Below are 17,687 nucleotides of genomic sequence, written 5' to 3'. Positions count from 1 at the left end.
AAGCTGTTGAGGCTGGGGGTCAACTGAAAATTTCAAAACTGAGATTGATAGATTTTTGTTAGGTAAGGGTATTAAGGGATATGGAACCAAGGTGAGTAGATGGGAGTTAAGATACAGGTCATCCATGATCTAACTGAATGGGGGAACGGGCTTGAGGGTTTGAATGGCCTCCTCCTGTTCGCATGTTCCCCACTCCAGCGAGGAAGCATTCGACCTTCGCTCACTGCTTCCTACTGCGTTGCTGCTGCAGGCGTGGAGAGACGTGGTGCACTGCAGACATAGAGCCATGTCCCAGTGCACAGCATGCCCCACGGTGAAATGATATGAAATGATTGTTTAATATGTCTTTGATGAATAATTCTCTGTAAAGAGGGCCATGCAAGGGTCTCATGCTGAATACTGATTCACACTGCATCGTGTTTTTAAGCTAATACACCAACCATTAAAAATACATTTCATTCTTTGCTGATGTTTGTCGTTGCCACGGCATCACTGGTCTCCAAGTAGCCGTGGGTCTCTACAGTGCTCATACTTTCTGGCTCAGTTACAAACTGACCGATTGTTTGAACCGTGACAGCTCCGAGACTTTGAAGGATGAGCAACAAAGCACGCTGCCTGGCTTCTAGAATCATAAAATGTTACAGCACAGAAGGAGGCTATTCGGGCCATCGTGCCTGTGCCAGCTCTTTGAAAGAGCTATCCAATTAGTCCCACTCCCCTGCTCTTCCCTCATAGCCTTGCAAATTCTTCCTTTTCGAGTATTTATCCAATTCCCTTTTGAAAGTTACTATTGATTCAGCTTCCACCATCCTTTCAGGCAGTGCGATCCAAATCACAACAACTCGCTGCATTAAAAAATTTCTCCTCATCTCCCCTTTGATTCTTTTGCCAATTATCTTAAATCTGTGTCCTCTGGTTATCGACCCTTCTGCCAGTGGAAACAGTAGATCCCTATCTACTTTCTCAAAATCCTTCATAATTTTGAACTTCTCTATTAAATCTCCTCGTAACCTTCTCTGCCATAAAGAGAAGTTTTTAAAGGCTTCTAGTTTCTGTACTGAACTGTACAGCTTGCTACCTGGGAGGGATCAGGATCTTCCCTTTAAGGAATCACATTGGGTGATTAGAAATCTAGCGTTCCCAGCAGGGCGCAACAGATCACTGAATGACCCATGACCTCTTCACATGTCAAGTCGCTGGTGACTGCCATCTAGATAAATAAATACAGACCGAAGCATTCAAGAAGGAACTAGATCAATTTATAATTCAGCAGGGCTTGTTGTAGGAAAGAAGATGACAAATGGCCCGATTGGGACCTGGAGTAGGACCTTGGAGGATGGAATGGGCTGAAAGTTTTGTATTTACACTATACCATCCCTTATATTGCATTGTCTAGATGCTCTCCATTAGTGCTGGTGATCTGAGATTTTTCTACGCTCTGATGATGCACACCATCAGATCTCACAAGTTTTGTTCACAGTAAGTCAGATGACATACCGTTTTACATGCCCAGAAGTGTTATATCAGGTAACACACAGAGCTGGATATTAACTCTGAGGTGGGAAGAGAGCGGGGGGGGGGGGGGGGGGGGAGGATTTAGGGATGGGTCCCATCACGGGTTGTTTAAAAGGTAAGCTTGGTGGGCTGGGTGGAAGCACTCCTGCTCCTCCTGGCCTACAAGCAGTGCAATAAAGCACTTACCTTATGGATCCCGGCCCCCAGGAGTTAAAAATAAAACTGGAGATAAAATGGAGGCACGCAGCCTCCTTAAAATATTTTAGTGACCAACCCGTATTCCTGAGGCTCCCTAACCCACCTCCCTTAAAACCAGAAGTGGGCGGGTTGGAGGCGGGTCGAGGTCGGGCTTCCTGTTTTTTTATTTTTAACCTCTCATCAGCCCTGGGGGGTTAAAATTACCCCCAGTGTATTATTCTGCTGCAAAAGTGGAGCTTTATATAACCTGGTCAGTCCTTTGAAGACAACACCACACTCCAAAGAATTCAGCACAAAATCCACACTGATACTCCAGTGCAGTACTGAGGGAGTGCTGCACTGTCGGAGGTGCCGTCTTTCGGATGAGACGTCAAACCAAGGCTCCGTCTGCCCTCTCGGGTGGACGTAAAAGATCCCATGGCACTATGTCGAAGAGTGGGGAAGTTCTCCCCATTTTCCTGGCCAATATTTATCCCTCAACCAACAACAAAAGCCAGATTATTTGGTCATTATCACATTGCTGTTTGTGGGATCTTGCTGTGCACAAATTGGATGCTGCATTTCCTGCATTACAACAGTGACTACGCTTTGACTAGTATTTCATTGGCTGTAAATGCTTTGGGACGTCTCGTGGTCGTGAAAGGTGCTATATAAATGCAAGTCTTTTTTTCTTTCTTTCGAGGTCCAATTGCTGTAAATAGGCACATCCCAAGGTCATTCAGCGTGTAATTGCTATCCCATGGCGCTACTCTGTTTTATACCAACTGGAGTGTTATCAACAAAGTATGACGGGAAAGTGTGACAGGAAGTAAGTGTGACAGGAAGTGCATGTTTGATGCAAAGCTTTTAAAAGTTTCGTAGATATAACATCCATCCCTCTATTTATACAGTTACCTTTCAAGTCTCTCTCACTTACTTATAAGGACAGTTGCTGGTTGGCTTCGTACTCCAACTCCTGCGCTCGTAGCTGCTGCCACTTCCACATGGTACAGCACGCCAGCTATCAGGCCCCGCACGACCGTTGAATGGACAGTTCCATCAATTGACTTGTTGACATGGAAACGGGTATCATTCCCCAAGCACCAAATCTACCAGAGCAAACACATCGAAGCCAGCACAACATCATTCAGACAAACAAAACACGATGGAAGGTTGAATTAAATAAAAGCAATTCAGCAACGTACAAATCTGTTTTTACATTAGACACTCAGTGGGATATTTTCTTTAAATTTAGTTTGTTTTGGAAATGACATATAGTATCTAGAAAATCTCAATTACTTTTCACTCAGCATCCAGCCACATGGGCTGCTATGCAGCCGTGGGCAGTGAACTGAGATAAGGCTTTGTGATAATGCCCTGTTTTAAGTCCTAGGAACAACAATTTAATTATAAAGTTATTAATGTGGGATTAAGTGATGAGCCAGTGAGCGACTTTGTAACTGCCGTCTGTACTAACCAAAGGATTACCAAAGCTTCGAGTACACTGTAATCAATAGGTTATTAATTTGCAATGAACGAGAGAACATTGTGATATGAAAGATATAACTGTGAGTCAATATTAATGGCGTACATACACATTGCTATTACTTTATAATTACAGAGTTATTCATGGAAACAAAAGTAATGCTTTGTCAGATATTTTTCCCCAACTGCCCTAATACCTGAAGATTAGGGATTATAAGGAAGTCCAGACGGAAATTATCTTAATCTACAGAAGCCAAGTGACAACAGCACGGGATTGGCTTTGATGGCCGACTGACTGGACACAGGATTCTGAGCATTCAATAGGCCAGCAGGTTTAAAGTGATGATTCTTTTTAAGAACATAAGAATTATTAAAGGATGAGAAAAAGGCCATTTTGACTATTGAAGCTCATCCTTCTAATGCTCGAACACACCCAGCCAGCATTCAACTGTGATCTGAACTCCTGTGATGGTTTTTGTCTCTACTAGCCTGCCTGACAGATTACTCCAGACATTTCTCCCACTCTCCATAAATATAAAGGGAAATTTTCCGACTGCACGTTCCCGGCAGGGAGCCTTGCCTGCGGGAGCACGCATCAAGAAATCGTGAGCGGCTCCCCACAATTTCCCACCAATTCATTATTCTGTCCAGAAAATTGTGCAAGGTGCATGACCCCGATTTCCCGGTAATTGAGGCTCTCCACTGGGAGCGTGCATTCCTAAAAGATACCTTAGAATGTCAGTTTTGAGTAAATGTATCTGTTTTAGATTTACTTTCACTAATTTAGTCTTGCATACTTTGAAGCAGTATTCTGGGCTTATGTTATCTGCAGCATTTAATATTTCATGTATCTCAGTGAGATCCCTCCATATCCTTCTCTCTAGACTGAAAAGCTTGAGCTTCTCAAATCTTTCCTGGAGGTGGAACCCATTACTGATTTTCTTTTTCTCAGGATGTGGGTGACGCTGACAAAGCTCCATTTATTGTCCATCCCAAGTTGCCCTGAGAAAGTGGTGGTGGGCCTTCTCTTTGAACCGATGTAGTTCTTACGGTGAAGGTGCTCCCACAATAGAGTTAGGGAGGGAATTCTAGGATTTTGACCCAGTGACAATGAAGGAACGGTGATATATGTCCAAGTCAGGATGGTGTGTGACTAAGTGGGCAATTTGGAGATGTTGGTCTTCCCAAGACATTGCTACTCTTTCCTTATGTTAGAGTTTCCTTATGTTCCATCCAAAAGTGACCAAAAGCAGTCGCGTGTTAAAAGCTTCAAATGATTGTTAGCTCCGAATTATTCAACCAAACTGGAAGAGGAGCCTGATCTGCTGAAAAGATCCCTCATCTGTACTTGCCTTTGTGATCTTGCTACAATACACATTATCATGCTGGTGGTAAGATTGCTGGGAGTCGGGTGGGATTTGTGGGTGTGAAACCCGGAAGGGAAGTAGGTGGTCGCGATCTGCAATGGGGACCTTAATGACACAAATCAATGCTTCTTCTGGGCTTCGCACCCGACAGCCAGCCTCACTGACAGGCTGGCTGCCGACAGGAGCTACACATCCGAGAGGGGAGGGGAAGAAAGAGAGAGAGAGAGAGACACCTCATCCGCCATTGGGATAGAGATGGGGGGGGGAGGGGGAACAGATCGGTCGCGAGACATCGGACATCGGGATCAGAGGGGAGACATCGGACATCAGGATCAGAGGGGAGACATCAGACATCGGGATCAGAGGGGAGCATCGGACATCAGGATCAGAGAGGAGACATCGGACATCAGGATCAGAGGGGAGCATCGTACATCGGGATCAGAGAGGAGACATCGGACATCGGGATCAGAGGGGAGACATCAGACATCGGGATCAGAGGGGAGCATCGTACATCGGGATCAGAGGGGAGCATCGTACATCGGGATCAGAGGGGAGCATCGTACATCGGGATCAGAGGGGAGCATCGTACATCGGGATCAGAGGGGAGACATCAGACATCGGGATCAGAGGGGAGCATCGTACATCGGGATCAGAGGGGAGCATCGTACATCGGGATCAGAGGGGAGCATCGTACATCGGGATCAGAGGGGAGCATCGTACATCGGGATCAGAGAGGAGACATCGGACATCGGGATCAGAGGGGAGACATCAGACATCGGGATCAGAGGGGAGCATCGTAGATCGGGATCAGAGGGGAGCATCGTACATCGGGATCAGAGGGGAGCATCGTACATCGGGATCAGAGGGGAGCATCGTACATCGGGATCAGAGAGGAGACATCGGACATCGGGATCAGAGGGGAGACATCAGACATCGGGATCAGAGGGGAGCATCGTAGATCGGGATCAGAGGGGAGCATCGTACATCGGGATCAGAGAGGAGACTTCGGACATCGGGATCCAAGGGGAGACATCGGACGTTGGGATCAGAAGGGAGACATCGGACATCGGGATCAGAGAGGAGACGTCAGACATCAGGATCAGAGAGGAGACGTCAGACATCGGGATCAGAGGGGAGACGTCAGACGTCGGGATCAGAGGGGAGATATCGAACATCGGGATCCGAGGGGAGACATCGGACGTTGGGATCAGAAGGGAGACATCAGACATCGGGATCAGAGGGGAGACATCTGGATCAGAGGGGAGACATCGGGATCAGAGGGGAGACATCGGGATCAGAGGGGAGACATCGGGATCAGAGGGGAGACATCAGACGTCAAGATCGGGCGGTGGGGGGGGGGGTCCAGGCGACATAATTTTTAAGGTACGTTTATTAACTTTTTTTACAATGGAAAATGAAATTTTATTTAATTTATTTAGTGTATTTTTGCCTGATCTGGCCCTTCTCACCTGCTTTCACCAGGCGGAATTAGAAGCCGTGGGAAAGCCATCCAGGTAACATTAAAATCATTTTAAGTGTCCAACTGACAAAATGCAAAGTACCTTAAGTACCTCAATGAGGTACAATGCCCCTTTAACTATCAGCCCACCTGATTTAAGTGGGGGCGGGACTTCCTGGTGACTGATGTGTGCTTGCACACAGATTTGCCTGAGTCTCTTTCAAAAATGGGCGGGTTCCAGCCGGGATGTCTGCCCGCTCCCAAAAACATCGATTTTGATTGCCCCCCTGCCCACAAGCCACCCATTTTTCCCTTTTAAAATTCTGCCTACGGTCTTCATAAAAGACGTACAGTAGGACACAGTGGAGCCGGTTTTGATTGCCTCCGCCGGGTGAGAATGGTATGGTAGCGCTCCCTAAATTGTGGCATTAAACTTATCGCCCCATTCCTGCTCCCAATCCAGCCGCCGCCTTTTCAAGCTGATCCTGGAAATGGGTGGCCAGAGAACGCCCGCCTGTTTCAGGCGGCACCTCATTAAGATATGCAAATCGGGGTCCTAGGACAGACATAGGACAGATGGGTGGAACATGCATCACACTCGCTTCACCCATTGGTACTAAGCATAGAGCAGTTCTTAAAGGGACCACTGCAGGCCACTCACAAAACTGGTGTGTGGTCATTTTTAAAAATGATTTTTATGTGGGTCAGACTTCGGGAAATTCTTCCCACAGACTGCTGATCTTTCAATTGCTCCCCCCACCTGCAACTGCCTCCCCCCTTTAATCTTCAGCTTCTGGCTTGACTCCGTGGAATCATAGAATTATACAGCGAAGAAGGAGGCCATTAGGCCCATTGTGTCTGTGCCGGCTCTTTGGAAGAACTATCTTCAGGTCCAGAGGGGCAATTTTTTCACTCAAAGGGTGGTGAGTGTCTGGAACGAGCTGCCAGAGGCAGTAGTAGAGGCGGGTACAATTTTGTCTTTTAAAAAGCATTTGGACAGTTACATGGGTAAGATGGGTATAGAGGGATATGGGCCAAGTGCAGGCAACTGGGACTAGCTTAGTGGTATAAACTGGGCGACATGGACATGTTGGGCCGAAGGGCCTGTTTCCATGTTGTAAACTTCTATGATTCTATGATTCTATCTCATTAGTCCCACTCCCTTGCCCTTTCTCCATAGCCCTGCAAACGTTTCCACTTCAAGTATTTCTCCAATTCCCTTTGGAAAGTTATTATTGAATCTGCTTCCACCACTTTTTCAGGCAGTGCATTCCAGATCATAACAACCGATTTCCTGCCTGCCGCCCCCTCCTGACAAGCTGCCTGTGAGTGCTGGATCTGCAGCTCAGCCAGTCAGATGCAAATGAGGCCTGACCATCAAAATGGCTCGGGGTCTTTCACCAGGGGCATCAGGTGGGTGGCCTGCTTGCTCCGTCCTCTTCCTGCCTGATGTCCGCCTTTAAATGAAAAGCAGCCCCAGTAGTGTAAATAACCCCGTTGGTGGTAAATGTACCAATTTTTCACCGATTTTTCTCAGCTAGTAGGCGTACCTCTCAATAGTTGGTTTTATGGGCTGTGGAGGGACTCCTTGCTAGTTCGAGCTCCGGCCACATGTACATCATTCAGAGGAAGCATTTGTAGCAGAGAGATTTTACCTGTTATAATCTAACCCCTACTGGTTAGTGCTAATGGTAAGATACATCATATGGTAGGTTGGCATTAGCCATTATCGCCTGTCCATGGCAAAATCAGGCCCAATATATCTCACAGTTTAAAAATGGAAATAAATTGCTTTTGGGGTTAATGATCTGCCCAGAATCCATTCTTAGAATAAACAGAGATTGAAATGTTATCCCTCTTCTGTGATCTCACTCGTAAAATTGAATAATTTTGCATAATGCTGAGTGCTAATGGTATCACTGAGAGAACTGGTTGATGGACATTACTGGGCCCAACAATGTGAAGGAGTTGGATTAACATCAGTAGTGATACAGTCAGTAACACAGGGCGCTGTGGGGGAGGAGTTACTGAATGACAGTGTGAGGGAGCTGGATTAACATCAGTAGAGATACAGCCAGTAACACAGGGTGCTGGAGAGGAGTTACTGAGTGACAGTGTGAGGGAGTTGGAATAACATCAGTAGAGATACAGTCAGTAACACAGGGCGCTGTGGGGGAGGAGTTACTGAATGACAGTGTGAGGGAGCTGGATTAAGAGCAGTAGAGATACAGTTGGTAACACAGAGGTAAATTTTCATCTTCACCACCTGGATGGTAATCTGACACGGGCAGGGGTAAATCACCACCTTTTATAGAACCTGCCCGATCGTCATTCCAATGAGATGAATGAAATGAAAATCAGATGGGTTCTATAAAGAACAGGTGATGCGGCTGGTCACCTCAATGGTGATGATGATAATCTAGCCCACCTGGATTGTGTTACTGAGTCTGAGTGTGCGGCGGCTGAACTGAAATCAGTAGACACGAGTGATTTTTCTACCAGTCCGTAAATTTACACTGACAGATGAGTCAGTCTCCTCATTGTCTCCGCTGTGTGGTGCTTGAGGTGACAGCGGAAGCAAAAAGGCTGTTTCTATTTTGAAGAACACCATCAATGATTGCTTCCATGTCAATCTGTCTCTTCGAAGTTAGACACAAGTTTCGTTCGTTACTGTGTGCACTGCAGATGGCTGAACAAAACCTACGACATTTGCACACGCTAGTTGGCTGATTGTGCGGCGTGAAGCCTGCATTATCATACGTGTGCTGAGATAGGCCAGTTTTCTGTCATGCCTGCTATCGAATTCATGTTTCACCCATTTGAGAGTGGGAAATTTGCCAACAGCTACCATTTTGATTAAATCTAGAAAAGGATACTTTAAGAAAACACTTCTCTCTGAAAGAGCAACATATATCCCATAATTCTTTAATGTTTAAGCTTTTGAGATGAATATGCATGACGAGACCCCCTTTAAACAGGCCAGCTGTATAGGGAATAAAGATCAATTAAAGTAATGAACATATGGTAAATAGTAGCCTTATCACGATTAAAGGCTCATTGTAAAAATGCCAAGTCCCCATGGATTTAAGAGAGTTCCTTTGTTTTCATTCTTCACCTCAGAACAATTATGATTAAATTCTTTAATTAACGTGTCCCAACTGTTGAGAAATTAGGCTAATATATTTTCAGACCCAGGTCATTAGCTTCCCCTGTCCCACTGTTCATTTGATTTATCCCTCCTGTGTCCCAGCTTACCCTGTACTCCTGGATGATTCCATTCTGCTCCTCAGCAGGGGGCGGCTCCCAGGACACGCTGATACTGGTGCTGTTGCTCAAGCCAATTGTCGCCACGGTAACAGCTTGTGGTGCGGCAGCAGGGGCTGTTTTGTTTTGTGCAAAGAAGAAAAGAATGTTTAAGTGAAGGGAAAGCACACTGCAGGACTCTGAAACATCTCCTGTTGCAGTTAGTGCCTGAACATATTTGAGATAAAGTGAGTTCAAGGATGTGCTGTGGTCCTGCTGAGGGAGGTTAAGCTGGGTTAGCAGTGGTGATGGGGAAGAGTGACTCTGGAAACGGTTTACAGCAATATAAAGTGTTCCTGACAGTCACATGCCTGTTCCCCTACGACCCAAGATGCATCATACTGTGAACCAGCCCCATTTTATATATTTGCAATAAAAAGTTTTTTTTTTAAGTAAAGTTTTTAAAAACAAATATAAAACAGCATCTCACTTAGAAATTACTTCATGCAACATTCAAGACCAGTATTGTTCAGAAGCTTGCACTGAGATGCCAACATGTATTGGCAAGTGTCTGGTTTACCCATGTGAAGAATTTCTGGGTTGAGAAACACATATTCCCCTAGGGGCAACTCCCGTTCATCAAGCAAATAAGATCAGAGCACCTCCTCCCAAAAAAACAGGTGATGAAAGCCTTTCCGTGGTTATTAATGACCCTGGGTGCAACACCACTGATTTCCTCATCTTTTCTTGTCAGAGACAGAGGGCAGCCATAACATGGCCCTGTTCATCACACGTGGACAGTTCACTTCAGGCGGGGAAATGTAATGGCCCATCGAGCCCATTCCTTCCACAGACCATGTGCAATCCACTGTATCACTCTTTACCCAGCCCATTTAATCTCTCGAGAAAAGGCTCCAGCCCAATATATCATTGACAGACAGGATCCTGGTCCCCTTCGCTGTTACTTCGAGTCAATCTACAGTCTTTGTTGCACGTGTTAAATAAAGTAAATCTGGCAACTCTTAAGTTGCAGCATCTCCAGCTATAAGGCAAGCTCCACTTACAATTGGGCACAGCCTGGGTCTGGATTATTTATGAATGCCTGTCATGGACTTTCCATGACTTTCCCTATGTGGCACTCCACAGCTGGGAGGCTGGACAGACAACTTGCTCCCAGAGCCTCTACAAACACTCATCTGAAAACAGATGCGAGGAGGCAATCTGAAGAGGAAGAAGCGGGGGAAAAATAAGAAATAGGAGATTGCTGGCAACCGTGCCTCTGATCCTCCGCACATTGTGTTATGGACTTCAGCTGCTATGGGAATCCCTTCCCTACAACTATCTTGATCTTAAGTCATTGAATGCAAGAAAATATGGCTATAAAAGGAAATTTTCTAGGTAAATAGGCCATGCTTTACTTGCTCTGATTTTACTCCACTGTCTTATCAACCCTTTGTATCTGCAGTTTAGAAACCAATCTGACACACAGCAGCCTGAGATTTGTTGACGTAATGATGCTGCTTCAATCTGAGGCCTTAGTGTGGTACATCAAACAAGACATTCACTTCAATTTAAATGTCTCAGACTGTCGTGTCATGATGCTGTCACGGTGTCAATTAAAGACTATGATTTCATTAAGTTCAAAGGAGGTGAAATTGGTCTGTGCCAGTAGCGCGAAACAGCCTGTTTTATCCTGTGCACGATTTTCTATTCCGTTGGTCAACGAAGAAGAAACTCGGGAGCCGTGTAAAGGGCGGCCGATTTGCTATGATCCCGTTTCACGCTATTGGCACAGGCGAATTTCAGCCCCAAAGCGGCTGTAAGCTAGAGCTTGGGTTCTCAGGCTATGCCCAGAATCCTACCTTCCTCTGGTGTCCGAACAACGACAGATTCGCTGTCCATCCCTTGAAACTCATCAAAGTACGGCCGGATCTTAATCTCGTACTCCATGCCTTTCTTCAGGTCTACGAGGATGGTAGTGCGTTCGGCCGGCGATTTCACGTCCTGAACCAGCCAGGCGCTGGTCTTGGTTCGGTACATCACCCGGTAACCCTGAATGAATTGGGCCTGGCGATCAACCTGCAATAAAAGCATCAAGACGGAAAGGGTCACATCTATAATCCTCCATTTCTGGAGACTTTCCCAAAGAATGCAGGCCAGACATACTTTTAATTTTCTCTGCCCCAAGAGCAGAAGGCCCCTACCATATCTTGCATTCATCCATGTTCTTGGCATTTAATGCCAGTGACACCAGCACGTCCCAGCCTGTCCTGCATCATGCACCTTAACCTTGTTTCCCTTTTGGCTTCCAGTTGATCAGGTAGACAGATGCCGCCCCTCTGCTTTCTCCAGCCTACTCATACAGCCTCCTTCCACTCGCAATGCTCACTGCAGCTCAGTCTTTTATTGCACCTCTTGGTTTGATACTTGGGCCTTGACATTAACTCCCCCACGACAGGTGGGAGATGGTCCGGGGGGTGGGGGGGGGGGGCGTTGCTTAAAAAGTAAGATGCCGTAACCCGATCCCAACACGGCGTGCATGCGCCAGCCGCCATTTTAACGTCCTTGGGCATCCCCAGGCCCGTTCTCCAGCCTTCCCTCTCCAGCCCTCCCGATCACAGGTACCCCACCTGTGATAGCAGGCCTCCTCCTTCAATTGCTGACCTCCCCCGCTCCCGATTGCTAAGGACCGTCCCCAAGGGGTCTTGACTGCAGCCTCTTACCGCCAAGTGTTTCCTCTCCCTCGCTGGCCAGGCTGTCCATTTGGCCACCTATCGGGCGGGAGGCGGAGTTACATGATGCAAATAAGGCCATGCCATTAAGATCGGCAGGACCTCCGCCTCCCCAGCCTTGCTGGGTTCTTCCGCCGGTTACCCTGCCTTCCCGTAAATATCGGGGCCTTGGTCTTTCCATTTGAGGCCAAGGGTAAATCAGCAGGTATTTACTGTCTAATCCATCCCTTGAGCCTCTCTCTATATATAGGACTCTGAGTGGTGACTACGCAGGTGTTGGTATTTGGTGTAGGTGGTAATGCAATGGTTGCTATACGATTTCTAGAAAACAAGTGCCATCAATCAGTGCTATTTCCTCTTTACCTTTTCCCCTATGTTCACATTCATACTCTTCATGGTCACCAGGCAGTGTTCTCACCGGTTTGTGTGCAAAGCACTTTCACCATCAATGGTAAAATCTTCAGAAGAGTGATACGTTGCCTGGTCTTGCTGGAAAGTCTGATTTATTCCAACAGTAATAGACTACACAGATCTAATACCATCTCCCTGGCATGGTTACTGCAGTGTGATACATACAACAGAGTCGGGGACAGTTACAGTTCTTTCTAACACTATGGAGACATTTTGATGCCTTCTGAAGCTGGAGTACGTTGAGTGTGGAGCTAGTCACTGGACCAGCCTTACACACACATGAAGAAATGAAGCATAGCAAAAACATCATCAAGTTGGACATTGCCAAACGTGATTTGGTGGATTGCATACTAGAGGTATGGACAGCACTTGAGACTCAAGTTACATGTGCTTATGGAACACCACCTTGACCATCCACCATGTCGTAACCTATCCAACGGTGTTAGACAAGGGTTCCCTTGGCTACTCATACTCATTCTTGCCCTTAACACACTCTCTCGCTCTGCCCTTTCCCTTGCATGCCATAGCTGTGGGTCACTGCTGTATTCACTACTTACTGTCCAGGTGACCTGGATGGTAGTAGACGTGAGGGTGACAGGAGTCTGCAGCTGGACTACCACCTCCCCGAGCTCACGCTGGACTTGCCGATGGTCTACCCCCTGCCCTGTGGGACTCACATCTGCGGGCAATAAGGAAAAGTAATGCAATAAATTTGTGCTAACACATTCAAGTACCTTGGTATCTACTAACAGTTATGCTAAGCACTTTAATGGTCCATTACAGGATTAATTAATCAATAGAAACAACTGGAGCAATGCAGACTCTGTCTGGGAGTTCAAATTAATGGTGCATGCATCAATCACATGTTCAACAACAACAACAACCTAAATATCTGTAAAGCCATTAACGTTTTCATTATCATTCATTCTGCAAATATATACAAGGTATGTTTCAAATGGAATAATGGAGTTCCTGGCTGTAACCTAATCAAAGATGGAATAAAATGACCAGGGTGCAATTTGAAAGATAAGATTGTAGCCGCGAGCTGGAACCCCCAGCGCCCTGTGTTAACGATTCTTTTTCTACTGGTGTTAATCCAGCTCCCTCAGGATGTCGGGTTTAGTGACTCCTCCCAGCCAGTGCCCTGTGCTGATGACTATGGGGTACACTTTATCAATTGGCTCTCTTGGTGCACAGCTTCTGAGTGCCTGCTGGGATTTTAATAGATGGAAAATCATGCAGAGGCAACTGAACTCCATGCACGAAGTTCTCGTTACGCACTCTTGTGGCATAAGGTTCTTTGTTGGAGTCTTCTCCTTATCTCCCGTGATTAGCAACCCATTTCTTCCACTACTTTACATCCAGCAGGTTGTGCTCTGGGTTGTTTCGTAACAAAGTCCCTTTTTAGGATGTCAGGTCATTAGCCTGACTCACAACTCTGTACCCGGAGAACCAGCTAGATGTGTTGGGTGGGTTGGGAAGGGTCACCACTCCATTGGGGGTCACCATTGACCAGAAATTTAACTGGACCAGCCACATAAATACTGTGGCTACAAGAGCAGGTCAGAGGCTGGGTATTCTGCAGCGAGTGACTCACCCAAAGCCTTTCCACCATCTACAAGGCACAAGTCAGGAGTGTGATGGAATACTCTCCACTTGCCTGGATCAGTGCAGCTCCAACAACACTCAAGAAGCTTGACATCATCCAGGACAAAGCAGCCCACTTGATTGGCACCCTATCCACCACCTAAACATTCACTCCCTTCACCACCGGCGTACTGTGGCTGCAGTGTGTACCATCCACAGGATGCACTGCAGCAACTCACCAAGGTTTCTTCGACAGCACCTCCCAAACCCACGACCTCTACCACCTAGAAGGACATGAGCAGCAGGCACATGGGAATAACACCACCTGCACGTTCCCCTCCAAGTCACACACCATCCCGACTTGGAAATATATCGCCGTTCCTTCATCGTCGCTGGGCCAAAATCCTGGAACTCCCTTCCCAACAGTACTGTGGGAGAACCTTCACCACACGGACTGTAGCAGTTCAAGAAGGTGGCTCGCCACCAGCTTCTCAAGGGCAATTAGGGATGGGCAATAAATGCTGGCCTCGCCAGTGACACCCACATCCCATGAACGAATAAAAAAAAAATTCTCATCGGATGTCAACCCAGTATTCAGAAACCGGAATTCTTGTCTCTGCTCACAAATTGGGGTGGGGCTCGAACCCATAACTTTCTGCCTCAGAGGTGGGAATGCTATCACTGAACCAAGGCTCACTCTCCATATGCTATCATCAAAGGGAGTGTGAGTAACTCAAAGTCACTCTTGTGCTTTCTCTCTTCTAGCAGCCGGTTACAGAGTGGAATTAGGCGAAGCCAACAGGCAAGACAGCCATGAATAATGAACGGCAAAGCAAAACCCGAAGAGGGTGGGAGATTGTTCACTGTCGAACTCTGTGTGATTGTTCACTGTGAAAAAAGCAACTTCAGAATTGAACGTGCGTTTAGCGCAGCCTACCTTGAGTGCGGACAGGCTCGGAGATGGGGCTGGGGTCTCCCAGACCGTACATGTTGACTGCACGTACAATGAACAGATAGATGGTGTTGAGGTTCAGACCGATCACCGTGTGCTTTTCCACTTTCACGTACTCTGCCACTGTCTGCCATGTGCTACCTGCAGATTGACTGAGAAAGAAAGAAAAGCCGATGATCCCTTGTGGGTGGAATGCTGGAATTTTAAAATAATGTTCTCTTTTCCAAACCAAGTGATACTTTGAGTGAATCGATTAAAAAAGGCAAATCGACCTGCAGCCCTGTTTTAGGAGCTGTTTTACTTACTGATTTTGTACCGTCAAGGTTTCTTTTGAAATTTGTTGACTGATCAAAAATTAACTAGCTCCAGAATTTTCTATAAATTTCGTACATACATAAAACTAGCAATTGCCCCACACCAGATCCAACAATTCATTTATCGATCAATTTCCACCATTTCTCAACATCACACAATGAGCTTATAATGGCAACTTTCTAAAGAGAGACTTCATTAGCTGAAAATCACCTTTGAAAGCCAGGTTTCCGGCCCAATGAAAGCCCAGAATATAAACAATGATGTTATCATTTGACTATCTGATGCATTTTAACATATCAAACCCTAGAAAGGATGCTGCCAACGTAAATACTTGTCAGCAATTTTTCCTCAGACATTCAGAATGTTAAATAGTATTTTAATTGGAAATAAATTCATTCTACCTCTCAGAGATATTTTTATCTGCTATTCTATGGCCAGTCAGAACCTGGGCCATATGATCCATCATACAAGGTCCCTTTAGTGGTTAAAGCATGATGGATGTTTCTCTGTTATGCGTTTGTTCTATGATCAAGATGAAGATTGCCCTGGGGTGTGTGGAGAGAAAATGAGAGTCCCTTAGATCTCAAGGCCCTGCATTTATATAGCTTTTAAAACTGTAATGCTGTGTGAAGTTGCTTCATTGTAATTTCCAAGTCAGTTAGTATTCAGAGGATTAGATCAAACCTTTATGGTAGACATTAAACTGGGGTAGGAATCGAAACAAGTTAACAAAAACCTGTAACTAAGCAGTGGCTGAACAACTGGGTTTATTTTTCTGCACATAACATTACACACTAATGGACAGTCAAGGGGACATTCCATTATCCCACAGGAGCTCAGGTTCTCCCCTTCTCTCTTATTTGTCTACTGACCCCATAATATCTTTGTGTCAATACACAGGCATCGGTTTTACACAATATACATACAGCATGGGATACTAGTCTTAAGAGAAAAAATTTATGGGCCTCTAACAGGCCAGTTAAACATGATTGAAAGGCCAACCTAGACTGAGGAAGCTGCAGATTTTACAGTTCATTTTGTTCTTACTAAGGTGAGGGATCTTAGTGCCGGGGAGTGGAACACTTTCACACTTCATCTTCTGTTCTGGGCACCTAAAATTTCACTCTTGCCCATTCTTGGTGCATGCTGGGAGTGCACTTTGAGAAATTATGTCCTCTCAAATTCAGCATTTGTTAAAATTAATGGGTAGAGAATCTCAAGCCGGGATTTCCTGATATGCTCTCCTACCACCCGCCAGAAGTGGTCACAGTGGAACTTTTATCTCCTAGAGTCAACCCCAAGCGCTCCTAGGTCAAACATGATATCAAACAAAATTTGACACCGAACCACATAAGAAGACATTGGGACAGGTGACCAAAAGCTTGGTCAAACAGGTAGGTTTTAAGGAGGGTCTTAAAGGAGGAGAGAGATGTAGAGAGGTGGAGAGGTTTAGGGAAGGAATTGCAGAGCTTGGGGCCTAGGCAGCTGAAGGCATGGCCGCCGATGGTGCAACGATTAAAATCAGGGATGTGCAAGAAGGCCAGATTGGGAGAAGCGCAGAGATCTCGGAGAGTTGTAGGGCTGGAGGAGGTTACAGATATGGGGAGGAGTGAGGCCATGGAGGGATTTGAAAACAAGGATGAGGATTTTAAAATTGAGGCGTTCCCGGACGGGGAGTCAACCTCATTTCTTGGAGGACCCTTACATCAACCAACCTCATTTCTTACATCCAGAAAAGAGAGAAGATTTCAATCCCATCTGTCTGGGTGAAAGGCTAGAGCCTAACCCACCAGTCTCCATTCTGTAGTTTACTGCTGCTGGTTTTTCTCTCCCTATCAAACTCTGATAAGCATTAATAAACCTGAAAGTTTGACCTGAAATCCCTGGGTGACCAGCAGTATATCATCAATTTCCAGTTACAATAATTTACATGCTCAAAATATAAATCATCACTCTACCCTTGACATTGTTGTTTACCTGACTTCAGATAACACAGCTCACATCGAGGGTGGAGATCCTGGGACTTAGAGGCCACCGTGTTTCCATGACAGCAAACAAAGACGTGTCCGGAATGTACATTCCATGCTTTTGTTACCTGCAGACTCTCCTGGCCGGCCTCCCATCTTATACCCTCCATAAACTTAAGGTCATCCAAAACTCTCTGCCCGTATAAATCCTCAATTTTAAAATTCTCATCCTTGTGTTCAAATCCCTTCATGACATACTCCTCCCTATCTAGGTACCTTCTTCCAGCCCTACCACCCTCCAAGAACTCTGTGTCCTTCCAATTCTGGACTCTTGTGCTTCCCCCACTCCCTTCACACCATCATTGGTGTCCGTGCCTTCACCGTGTAGGCTCTAAGTTCTGGAATTCCCTTCCAAAACCTCTCTGTCTTTCCATCTCTCTCTCCTCCTTTAAGATCCTCCTTAAAATCTACCACCTT

The 17,687-nt window shown here is 46.0% G+C and overlaps 1 protein-coding gene across 3 annotated transcripts in view; it reads right to left on the bottom strand.

Annotated features, from left to right (window-relative positions):
• robo3 (roundabout, axon guidance receptor, homolog 3 (Drosophila)) overlaps window positions 1–17,687 on the bottom strand; it is a 224,556-nt gene that overhangs the window by 36,962 nt on the left and 169,907 nt on the right. For all 3 annotated transcript variants that reach the window (XM_067971051.1, XM_067971053.1, XM_067971052.1), the window contains exons 12-16: window positions 14,914–15,080; window positions 12,947–13,068; window positions 11,109–11,325; window positions 9,259–9,383; window positions 2,630–2,801 (exon numbers count right to left, since the gene is read on the bottom strand). In XM_067971051.1, the coding sequence (XP_067827152.1) occupies window positions 2,630–2,801; window positions 9,259–9,383; window positions 11,109–11,325; window positions 12,947–13,068; window positions 14,914–15,080 (803 nt within the window). The remainder of the gene's footprint in view (window positions 1–2,629; window positions 2,802–9,258; window positions 9,384–11,108; window positions 11,326–12,946; window positions 13,069–14,913; window positions 15,081–17,687) is intronic.

The sequence above is a fragment of the Heptranchias perlo genome, chromosome 33 (genome assembly GCF_035084215.1).
Source record: "Heptranchias perlo isolate sHepPer1 chromosome 33, sHepPer1.hap1, whole genome shotgun sequence".
Lineage (NCBI taxonomy): Eukaryota > Metazoa > Chordata > Chondrichthyes > Hexanchiformes > Hexanchidae > Heptranchias > Heptranchias perlo.
The sequence above is the reverse complement of the archived record's forward strand: the minus strand, read 5'-3'. Positions and strand labels throughout refer to the sequence as shown.